At 35.4% G+C, this 13,021-nt stretch overlaps 1 protein-coding gene across 3 annotated transcripts in view; it reads right to left on the bottom strand.

Moving 5' to 3' along the window:
* Positions 1–13,021, bottom strand: part of LOC111056765 (alpha-2A adrenergic receptor) — a 416,461-nt gene that overhangs the window by 37,484 nt on the left and 365,956 nt on the right. For all 3 annotated transcript variants that reach the window (XM_039439004.1, XM_039438995.1, XM_039439012.1), the window contains exon 6: positions 10,553–10,789. In XM_039439004.1, coding sequence (XP_039294938.1) covers positions 10,553–10,789 — 237 coding nt within the window. The remainder of the gene's footprint in view (positions 1–10,552; positions 10,790–13,021) is intronic.

Below are 13,021 nucleotides of genomic sequence, written 5' to 3' on the forward strand. Positions count from 1 at the left end.
ACTTTGCATGAAGAAATTGGTTCTGAACTTCTCTTATGTACCCATATAATATATTATTAAAAAATCAGAACTACAATATAAATTGGATGCACCAATAGTGACTGGACTAATAAACTTTGCAAGAATTCCATGTTGCACCAAGAGATACAGAATAGCCTATGGACTGTCTAATAGTTGGAAATTATAACTTTCATGGAACAGTACAGACCATGGAAATTGAAATCCCTGAGTAAAATTCCAAGTATGAAATGACGTTACGAAACATAACAGGATGGTTGCACAAGGGTTGGAAATATGCTGAATACACCTGCCAAAAGGTCTCGCAGTTTTTTCTCCCTTGACCGTACCATGCCCCCATTTGGATAGGTTTTACCCGAAAATGTTCTCCGTGAAAACTGTGTTTGAACAAAATTCATTCGTGATCAGGAATGATTCTTTATAAGTTTAGCATTGCATTCAGTCCATAATAACAAAAGAAATGCCATGCACTTGACTTTTGTGGTTGATTCAGTTGTTGCTATCAGAAAGCCGAGGCAAAAAGGTGTTTTTGTCGAGAGTCGAGGGAGATTGCCGTTGCGCGATAACAGTCGTCTGTGAGATACTGTGAAATACTGTCAATTGCTATAGTATTGTATTCGGAATGCAGAAATGCGAGTGTTCATGTGATAAATTCTATGATCTCAAGAATTTGCTCAAGTGTTCGTCTTGTGAGCTAGTCTACCACTTTGCACTTTGTGTGCGTTAAATTGAAGGATGTGAACTTCAAGAAACTGTCCAAGGAGTCTTTGAAACGTTGGAAGTGTCTAAATTGTGAATTTACTGAATCAAAAATGCCCGACAATGAATTTCCTCAAATTTCGAACTACTTCAAAAAAGAATTATTGAATGAAGAGCGGCAAACTATCAGCCAGGAACTTTCGATAATAACTTCGGAGCTCAAGAAAACCAATGAAAGTGTATCGGAGCTACGTAAGTCCATAGGATTCTTCTCAGCCAAGATTGACGATTTTTCTAAGATGATAGAGGAGATGAAGAGGGATAAAAGTGCACTTGAGAAGGGAAATACGATTTTGAAATCAAATATCAGTGACTTGGAGATTCAGCTGAATGAACTGCAACAATATTCAAGAGCTAATAATAACGAAATACAGGGTATACAATCTACTGCTAATGAGGATGTGTACGAAATAATAAAACAGACTTCAAATGTTTTGAATATACATAATTACAATATATCTCAAATAAATGTCGCACACCGTTTGCCGTCATCAAAAGAGAAAATACCATCAATTATAGTTTCCTTCAACTCAACGAATCAATAAGAATCTACCGGACGGACCTGTTTATATTGTGGATAATCTTTCTCCAACATACCGAAAACTTTTGTTTGAGGCCGAACAGTTTTGTAAAAATCATGATTACAAGTTCGTGTGGGTATCAAACAATAAAATTCTTATCAGGAAGAACGAGCAGGTTAGAGTAATCAAGATTAACAGCATTTCTCAGCTTCAAAGTCTTGCCAGGCAGTCCAAATAGGATCAATGATATATTTTATCACTTGTTATTTGGTAATAATGTACTAGTTTTTGACGGATTTTCTCCTATCGCGCATGCAGTTACTTTTTTCACTGATATTCCTCAACTTTCTGCGGACGCTGTCGGTAGTGGACTGTTCGTAAATATGATTATGATAGATTATGAATCACTTGGAAGATAAGAAGAGCACCGCTGGTCGATGCTTTTTCAGAAATTCTTCCTCTCTTTCAGCTACTTCGAACAATTTCACTATTTGTACCTTGATTATTATAACGTTTGATAATAACATTTTAGATTTCGATAAACACCGAATTAATCATTGTGGTGGCTATTTTAAAAATTACAATAGTAATAACAATTGTTTCAAGGCCCATATAAGGCTGAATATCATTCTCAAAGAGATCTCTGATCTTGCATTGTATCAGTTTCATACTAATTAATTATGGAAATAGAGGAACTTTTTGAATTGTAGATACCGATAACCATTCAACTGAATAAATAGATGACTATCTTAACTATGTACCCTCTTGCAATATTGCAGATGTAACTTTCTATAATATATTTGTTATGAACATTGAACATACGTAGTCTAAATAAACATCTTGATGAATTGCTATTATGCTGCCTTCAAGACAGCAAAACTATGTATGACATAATTGTACTTACAGAAACATGGATTAGTGAGGATGCACTCTTTTCTTTCAATATTCCAGGATACAAATCGATAAATAAATGCTCTAAAGTGAATAAATGCAATAGCCTATGTATATATGTTAAGGAAAATATTAATTTTAATGTGGTAAATTGTGATATTGATAAATGTAATTCTGTTTGTCTCGATGTTAAAACTATGAGTGGGAAGTTTCTAAGATTGTTGAGAGTTTATCGTTCACCAATAGGTTTCTGAATTCTTGGCAAGCTTGGATGAATACATAAGTAGCTTTCCAAATAATACTGATGTCTGTCTGGCAGGTGACATCAACTTGAACTTAAATCACTTTGACAAATTTATTGCTGAGTATATCTATATTTTAAGTAAAAATGGTTTGAAGTCTTTTATCAATAGTAATACGAGGATCACGGAGTCCACAGCATCTTGTATAGATCACATTTTTCTAAGAGCTAATGACAGATTTGTGGTGGATATGAAGGCCAATGTTTTGAAGACTAATATCACAGATCACTTTTCGATTTCTCTTCACATTGGCTATCAGATTAACATTGTCAGAGAAGAGATAGTGGCGAGGAAAATTAGAAAAAATCGATTATATCGAGCTGAGAGAGAGCCTCAGCACAGAAACTTGGTCCCAGATTTTATATAATAACTTAATATTAATAAAAAAAATATAGATAATGTGGTTGAAAATTTCGTTAATACTCTTAACAACCACATTCAATTGTCAAGTTATGAGATTTCTTTATCCCACAAAAAAAGACTTTTGAATCCATGGATTATACCGGGACTGATAAAAATAATAAATGCAAAAGAAAAAATGTATAAGAAACTAAAAAGAGAACCTTTCAACTCAAAATTCAAGCAGGATCTGAAAGATTATAGAAAGATATTGGACGATTCAATCAAAAAGGCGAAAGAAATATATTATAGAAACCAAATGAATAATTGCAAAGGAAACCCAAAGAAACTTTGGAAAAGCATACGATTTTTTTTCTTGTCAGCAACTCGATTTTGTATTGTAAATTATAAATAAATAAATAAATAAATAAATAAATAAATAAATAATTTTATTCATGGAGGCAACAGGTAAAAACCCATTTTGCCTCCTTCACACATTACAATCATACACTATACAATCCAAAAATGTATTTTAAGAATTAAGTATGAAGAAATGTTAAAAAACAAGAAATGTAATGTAAGTGAAATAATAAGAAATGGAAATTGAATGAATCAAAAATACTAACAAAAGTATGTCAAATGAATGAGAATGAAATTAAATATAAGATTTTAACAATTTTAGAAAACTTGAAATCAATAATTACTGTATTCAATTAATCAATTATCAATAAACTACAATAAATTAATCAATAGGCCTGAAAATAATTATTCAATTGATCAATAATTATCAATAAATCACAACAAATAAATCAATATTTATAATGAGGAAATTGCAAAGGTAATTAATTAAACCCTGAACTTTAAAACTTAATAAAGTCTGTTGATTCAAGTTTAGCCTACAATGAAAAGAAAAATAGAATGTCTGTGAATCACTACCACATAAAATTAATGAAAGAAAGAAATGCAAATCACGAAATGACAAATCACATAATATTATCGACTAGATCGCACGCCATCCTACGGAATTTGTACGGGGAGAACCAAAAGATATCCAAGTGCTGAGAACAACTATTGAAAATTCTCTGTGCTCTATTCAGAGGAGAGTTATAATGACTCACCGTTCTGGAGCGTGAGATATGAAAAGAAAAGGTCGAACGGCGAGCAATGGTATTTATATAAATATTAATTTTGGAAAGCAGATACGGAGAATCAATTTTGTTATTTAAAAGATTATAAAGGAAAAGAAGAGATTTGACGTCACGTCTGACTTTCAGTGATTTAATTTCAAACATACTTCTTAAAGAATTGGTAGGGTAATCAAACGGGCAGAAAACATTGTGCTTTTTATAATAAATACATCTCAAGAATTTATTCTGCATTCGTTCTAGTATTTGAATCTGTTCATTATAATATGGATTCCAAATTTCGCTAGCATATTCCATCAGGCTTCTTACAATTGATTTGTATAACAGTACCAAAGGCACTATGTCTCCAAAGGGTGAGCATGTCCTCAAGATGAATCCCATCTGCTGATTAGCTCTATTAGATATGTAATCTACATGTGCATTGAAAGAAAAATCAGAACTGAAAACCACTCCAAGATCCTTGAACGATTCCACCTTTTCTAATGGTATACCATTTATATGGTAAACATGTATGAAAGGAGAAGACTGTCGAGTAAAACTCATGAATTTACATTTTCCTACATTTATTTTTAGTTCATTTGTAACACACCACTTGGACAAATTGTCAACGTCAATCTGTAAATCATAACAATCTCTCAGATCATTGACTTCTTTGAACAACTTGACATCATCTGCATACAAAAGACATTTTGATTTATTGATAACAGATGGGAGATCATTGATGAATAAAATAAAAAGGAGTGGCCCAAGGTTAGAGCCCTGAGGTACCCCCGATGTGCACTCAAAGAATTCTGATTTATATTGTTGAATTTTTACATATTGTTTTCTTGCTTGAAGGTAGCTCTGAACAAGATGAACCAGAGTATCGCAGAATCCCAACACTTTAAGTTTTCTTATCAGAAGTCTATGGTTGATAGTGTCAAAGGCTTTTGATAAATCTGTGTAAATAACATCAGTACGCCCTCCATCATCTAGAACATGTGACACTTCATTACTAAAAACCATAAGATTGGAAACAGTGGAGCGACGAGGTAAAAATCCATGCTGCTGGGGTGAAATAATTCTCTGACCCTGATCATAAATTATGGAATAAATAACTTTTTCAAAAACTTTAGAAAAACAATTTAAAATAGAAATTGGCCTATAATTTTTTATATCATTTCTATTTCCAGATTTGAAAACTGGAGTAACCCTTGCCACCTTCCATTTTGAAGGAAATTTACCCGTCCTCAAAGATAAATTAAAAATAAATTTCAATGGCTTTATCAAGACTGCGGCACAGCCTTTAACAATAAAAGTTGGAATCGCATCAGGACCCTCAGAGCAGCCAGACTTAAGCTCATTAATCGCAGACAGGATGTCATCAAAAGAGACTGACCCAACACCCCCATTCAACAATGAGCAGCACTCAGACATCTCAGGAACCCCCTCTTGTGCATCAGGTGTATCAGCCTCATAAACAGATTTAAAATATTTAGAAAACCCATCGACGATATTTGCCCCATAGTAGGACTCTCCGTCAAGTGTCATGGTCGACTCCACAAAAGAAGTTTTTCTTTTCGAATTCACATACTTCCAGAAATTTTTAACATTATTTCGCAAACTATTTTGAATTCTACTTAAATATGCCTCATAGGCTGCTGAAATTCTAGTTTTAAGAGATGCTCGTAATGTTTTAAATATATTATCATGATAGGGTGAAGTTCTTCTCTTTCTTGAACACTTATTCTTCAATTTCAAATCAGATATGATATCATGTGTGAACCAGGGAGGATACTTATTATTTGAAAAAATCACCCTCCTCTTAGGAATGAACTCATTGAAATGATGGTAAAGTATTTTATAAAACTTATCTACTGCAGAGTCAACGTCACCACTACAAAAAACGGAATCCCAACTGCAATCACGGAGACTAAGATAGAGACCGAGAAAATCTCCTTTATGATATTCATAATGAAATTCAGGTGGGTGGCTTGAATTTAGCCCTGACGTCGTCACTGAGTATGAGGCATCCACACATAACGCAGGGTGATAACCATCTTCAGGGACAAGTGGATCATCGCTCTTCATTACTTTTACTGGAAAGTTACTCAACACTAAATCCAGAGTTCTACCAAGCTCATTTTGCACTGTGTTATATGATACTAGATCATAGAATGACATGAAACGATAAAGAAATTTTACTTTAGGTGAACCAGAAGAGAGATCATAAGTATTATTGTCAATTTCAGGTAAATTGAAATCTCCAACTATCATTAAATTCCCACTGAGAATGCCATTTAAAGATTCAATATATTCACAGTAGCCAATAAAAATATTCGATGGAGTTGACGGTGGAATGTAAACAGCATTTATGTGATAATAGGTTGAGCTCAATTTTAGTCTTATCCCTACGGTATCAAAACAAAAATTATCATTCTGACAAAGCTCAATACAGAGCTCAGATTGTAATGACCTTCTTACTGCAATAAGAACTCCACCTCCCCTCTGACAGCCATCACCCCCGCCCCTATCACTCCGATAGACAGCATAGCGATCGTCGAAAACTTCACTGCTGATTATGCCACTGTGCAGCCAAGTCTCAGTCAATATTATCAAATCGTAATCTGCATTTAAAAGTGAATTATAGAAATTAAGGACCTTTGTACGAAGTCCCCGAACATTTTGGTAGTATACAGACAAAGAGTGATTGAAAGACATATATTATGATAAAAAGAAAAAGTAAATGAATAAGTGAAGAGATAAGAAAAAAGAAAAAAAAAATATTAGCGTCACCTTCAGCCGCACAAAAATGAAAAGAGGATTAAAAGTATTTCAGGTAGACGGATACCTAACGATAAGATACCGATAAAATGGGTTTATCTGTCACACAAACTGATACAGGTTTGGTACCGTTATGATATTGAATGAAATATTCTGGTTTCAGCTGAACGATACTTCCGAATGTGATTATCAATTACTGGTCTTAAACTAGAAAAAACTACTGTTGTTAACAAAAGAGAAAAAAAAACTTGAAATTGAATTTGAAAAATCTATTGCAGTGGTAAGTAATTAAGAAACAAAGATAAAAAAAATATTTCGTGTTAATTCAGCTCGAAAAATCGATCAATCGAACTCAAATAATCAATTTAAAATTCAAAGGTTCTATTTCAAATTCAATTATGTAACATACGGCACAAATTAATTACAGAGCCCAATATGCCGAGCAAAATCAAAACAAAATTAAAAATAAAACTACTTTCAAAATTAAAATAAATTTCAAGATAAAAATTAAAATAACCCATAACTTCAGAATCACTATGATCACAAAAGAGAACACGTTTAAAAATAATACAATTAATTTACCTAAGTCATTAGGCCACAAGTTTGAATATAAAAAAATATATATATAAAAACATTTTTATATAAGCATTAGTTAATCCGTATTCCTCAATATTCAATCTGCAAGCTTCACAAAGAAATGAAAAGAGTTAATGAGAATTTTTTAAAGAGAAAATTAAATTACGTAATAAATCAGTACCGGTTAGCTACTATATAATAGATAGAAAAAAAACAAGTCAACCTGAACTACGAAAAAGGTGATCAAAATAATTTAACATTTAGACGTAGCGGGAACAGCTTTGAGGTCTTCTTCAGTATTGATCACATAGATTTGGCCCTCAGGAACCACTCTTATTTTTACTGTTCCGGATCGGTCCACCCAAACATATTTGTAGCCAAATTGTCTCTGCAGTTTCCTAGCCTCAGCAAAAAGCTTTCTACGTTTTGCAGTCAATGACAAATTTATATAAATCTGTCGCAGCTCACCTTTCAGTCCAATGTGACGAGTAGACAGGTCCTTTACCTTTTTTCGGCCATCCAACAGTGCGTGTGTATGTGTACGACTTATGAACTTGACAATGATGGGAGGCGTCTCCTTACGTGGTCCCCTCACAGGTAGTCGGTGACAGCAGTCAATCGCCTCAGCTGTGACATGCATGCCGACGGCCTCGCATGTTTTCACCACTAGTTCACTCGTCACCTCACCCTTCACCAACGGAATACCGTGAAGCTCAACCGTATTCTTACGACCGTACTGTTCTAAATTGTCGTTCCTCATTTCTACATCACTTAGTCTCTTCTTGAGTGTTGCAACTTCACTACGCAAAAGTTCTATAATTGTTTGCTGGTTCGCGATCAGTTCCTCCTGCTTGGCCAATACACCTGAATTTTCATCCAGTTTAGCACGACACGAATTGAGTGATTCTTGAAGAACAGCTTGACCGGCTAATAATTCATTTTTAAAATCAATGAAAGTCTTCAAGTCAATAGACATACCCGTAACAGTCTCAGAGGAAACCCGATCAGTGTTTTTCACAGGCGTTGAATCGCATCGTTGCTTACGCAAGTTTTCCTTGCACGTTTTGCACTTCCACGAGCTGCTAGTCAACATCCTGATTTCAGCATCACTTAAATCTTTACCCACTTCACCACTAATGCATTTAGAGTGTTGATTATTCAAGAATTCCCAAGAGGATAACTATAACTGGTATTAAACTTTGGAATTTTTTTTCGTGAAAACTGTGCTTGTAAAAAATTCATTCTTGATCAGGAATGATTCTGTATATATTCACTATTGCATTTAGTCCAAAATAACAGGAGAAATGCCATGCACTTGACATTTGTTGTTGATTATTCAAGAATTCCCAAGAGGATACACATAACTGGTATTGAACTTTGATTTTTTTTCATGAAAACTGTGCTTGTACAAAATTCATTCGTGATCAGGAATGATCCAATATATGTTCAACATTGCATTTAGTCTTGAATATCAGGAGAAATCTCATGCACTTGACGTTTGTTGTTGATTATTCAAGAATTCCCAAGAGGATAACTATAACTGGTATTAAACTTTGGAATTTTTTTCGTGAGAACTGTGCTTGAACAGAATTAATTTGTGATAAGGAATGATTCTGTATATGTTCATTATTGCATTTAATACATAACAACAAATGAGGTGCCATGCACTTGACTTTTGTGGTTGATTATTCAAGAATTCCCAAGATGATAACTTCCTATAACTACTGGTATAAAACTTTGAAATTTTTTTCGTGAAAACTGTGCTTGAACAAGATTCATTTGTGATCAGGGATGATTCTTTATATGTTCATCATTGCATTCAGCCCAGAATAACATAAGAAATGCCAAGCACTGGACTTTTGTTGTTGATTTCTCAAGAATTCCCCATAGTATCATTATTAAAAATATTGATTTTTGATTTTTTTTTTTTTGTGAAAATTGTGCTTGTACTTAATTCATTTGTGGTGATGATGATTCAATAGCTCATGTTTTCGACTTGAATACAGTATTTTATTTATTCAAAGTAATACAAATCGTACTATCACGCCTGCATATACCGCCTGCATGAGCGGTAGCGTAGCTGGGAGGTAGCCAGCATAGGGAAATAATCATTGATATGGATGTCCTTGACTCCATCTTCAAAAGCGTCTAAAAAAACGGTGCTTGTACAAAATTCGATTTTTGCATAATTAGACGACTCAAAATTCGTAGTTTATTGTCAATTTTTTTCGTATTTTTTCTTACATGTGCACTACAAGTTCACACTTCTATCATAGGGAAATTAGCATTGGAAAATGACCTTGACCGCGACTTCAAATGCGTGTAGAAAAAAAACGATGCTTGTACAAAATTTAATTTTTGGATATTCTGCCGACACAAAATTCGTAGTTTATTGTCAATTTTTTTCAATTTTTTTCGGGCTTGTGCACTACAAGTTCACGGAGCCATTTCAAACGAGTAGAGCGGAAAAAATGACTCTGAATGGTCTGAGATACTGTAGTTGATTTATCTTGTTAAACCATGGAAAAACTGAATGGTAAGTTTTAAAAAGCCCTAATCCAGTTTAATTTGTGATCATCCTATTTATCTCTGTCACTGAAAAATCTTTGAATAATGTATTCATCCAGAATAAATATTATCATCGAATAGGTATTGTAGGTATTGTTTGGATGAAGAAACAAGTTTATCTAATAATCTAAATTCTTTGCTGTTCCGACTATACCATTGATTAAGACCACATAGATCCAATGATGATTCATGGTTAAAGGAGTAGCGGAGAAGGCCTACTATGTTCTTCAGAATGAAGAAAAAAACCATTTCATATGTTCGAAATTTGTTTTGAATATGTTCAAACTCCACATTTGTAATAGGATGGATAGATAAAAGTTTTCTCCATCTCACTTTGTGACAGCTATCGGGCAGTAGCTACAGTAGAGCACCGATTACCCGGACTAATTGATGCATGGACTAATCCAGATTTTATTCTTGATCTGATATGTGGACGTAATTATAACATTGCATTCTGGCCTACATTACTTAGTAGTACTTGTTCTATGTAATATGTCATCTCATCTTCCATTTACATTATAGTTGAAATATGTCTTTGGTCATCGGTCATCCGGATAACCGATATACAGATAATTGGTGCTCGCTCTACTGTAATCACTTGTTTCACTTTATTTCATGCTCATCGAAGCTACTTTGACAGTACATTGAAAACGATGCAATGAGTGCTGACCTCACAAATAGGCGTGAGAATGTAGAGCGAGAAGAAAGGCAGCCAGCAGGCGATGAAGGAGCCCATGATCAGTCCGAGAATGAGGGTGGCCCGCTTTTCCTTCTTGCGCGCCAACCGCCGCTTCTCTCGCTCGGGGTCGCGCGGCTTCTGAATCTTGGGCGGCGCCACTGCCGCAACCCCCTCCGACCCACCGCCATCTGGCACTGGACTGCCGCTTATCCGACCCATATCGATCACCTGACAACAAACAATCATCCATGACATCTATCAGCTAATTTAATCTCAGCTAAAATAATATAAAGTCAGCTAATATGGTTTTTATTAAATTTCTGTTAATATGGTTGTGAAAACCTTTCTCTTTTCTTTGCATCATTGCATCGTTCCTTTTTTGAAAATTGTTTTCAATTGAGTGAAATTCAGTGTATCAATCATTGTAATACTACAGTTCATAGTATGATAATTTCATAGTAATTATTTATTTATTCATTCATTTGAAAATTTACATATTTGCTGGCCCAAGGAACTGGCCCATTATTGCCTCCATTGAGCAAATCGATCAGTACAAGAGAAGATAATGATAACTTCTTAAAAACCTAGGGGCTTAGCACGAACCAACATTGTACTGCTTTCCAATAAATTGATTGACTGAACTTGTTCTGTGGATCGCTCGTCGGAAACTTAATCAATGATTACTCAGAAGAACTCTGATTCTACCTAATTGGTAAAAACCTGGACTCAATATATTGCATTTTTATCATAAGGCTTTTTGATGCTCAGAAAGTATGAGGGGAAAACCACATCTACGAATTCAATTATAATACGGTATCATAATATTACTTTCAACAACTAAAGTTAATTTCCATGGAAAGAGTATTCGTACGGAGAAGCGTAATAACCCGGCAACATAGGTAGTTCATCTTTGAGGTTATTCTCGCTTGTCAACAAGATGCTGGATGAATACTAAAAAGACCAGAAACAACAGTAACAGGGGCTAAGGGAATCATGTTATAAGGTACAACACAGTAAGTGAGTTTCCTTGTCTATTCTATTTCCATTTTCGTTTCTTGGTAACCGGCAATGATAATTCTCCGAAACTCTCATTGTAAATTCATGGAAATGTTCTACAAATTCAGAGACGGAATACGAAACAGTGGGGAAAAGATATTGTCAACAAGGAGTGGAAAGTATTCTGCTGTAGATTATTTTCTATACTGATGCTGATCATATGCGGAACTGAAGCTAATATTTTCTCTTGTCACAAATTTGCGATTATTTTTACATGAAAAGGAAGAGTTGTGGAATCTCTCATTTGATGACTTGAGTATGTCAGCTAATGTTCAGAAGTTCTGGACACTGATCATAATCATCAAATATCGGGACACATAGCTTCGCTCGTTATTTTTATTCATTGATAAACATAACACAATTCTCTAAAATGATCGTGTTTATATTTCACAGCTGGCTATAAGTCAGCTTATGAATTTCGGGGGTGCGATATTTTGATTTTCCACAGAATCACTCGCTCACTTTTACTTTCCTTGCCGTATTACCATAGGTAAGGAAAGTATTGCTTTCCAAAAAAATTTAAGGTACCCTAATTTCATGTTTTCTATACGTTTCAAGGTCCCCTGAGACCAAAAAAAAGTTTTTGGGTATTGGTCTGTGTGTGTGTGTGTGTGTGTGTGTGTGTGTGTGTGTGTGTGTGTGTGTGTGTGTGTGTGTGTGTGTGTGTGTTGTGTGTGTGTGTGTGTGTGTGTGTGTGTGTGTGTGTGTGTGTGTGTGTGTGTGGTGTGTGTGTGTGTGTGTGTGTGTGTGTGTGTGTGTGTGTGTGTGTGTGTGGTGTGGTGTGTGTGTGTGTGTGTGTGTGTGTGTGTGTGTGTGTGTGTGTGTGTGTGTGTTGTGTGTGTGTGTGTGTGTGTGTGTGGTGTGTGTGTGTGTGTTGTGTGTGTGTGTGTGTGTGTGTGTGTGTGTGTGTGTGTGTGTGTGTGTGTGTGTGTGTGTGTGTGTGTGTGTGTGTGTGTGTGTGTGTGTGTGTGGTGTGTGTGTGTGTGTGTGTGTGTGTGTGTGTGTGTGTGTGTGTGTGTGTGTGTGGTGTGTGTGTGTGGTGTGTGTGTGTGTGTGTGTGTGTGTGTGTGTGTGTGTGGTGTGGTGTGTGTGTGTGTGTGTGTGGTGTGGTGTGTGTGTGTGGTGTGTGTGTGTGTGTGTGTGTGTGTGTGTGTGTGTGTGGTGTGTGTGTGTGTGTGTGTGTGTGTGTGTGTGTGTGTGTGTGTGTGTGTGTGTGTGTGTGTGTGGTGTGTGTGTGTGGTGTGTGTGTGTGTGTGTGTGTGTGTGTGTGTGTGTGTGTGTGTGTGTGTGTGTGTGTGTGTGTGTGTGTGGTGTGTGTGTGTGTGTGTGTGTGTGTGTTGTGTGTGTGTGTGTGTGTGTGTGTGTGTGTGTGTGTGTGTGTGTGTGTGTGTGTGTGTGTGTGTG

Source organism: Nilaparvata lugens, chromosome 1, assembly GCF_014356525.2.
Source record: "Nilaparvata lugens isolate BPH chromosome 1, ASM1435652v1, whole genome shotgun sequence".
In the NCBI taxonomy this organism is placed as follows: Eukaryota; Metazoa; Arthropoda; class Insecta; order Hemiptera; family Delphacidae; genus Nilaparvata; species Nilaparvata lugens.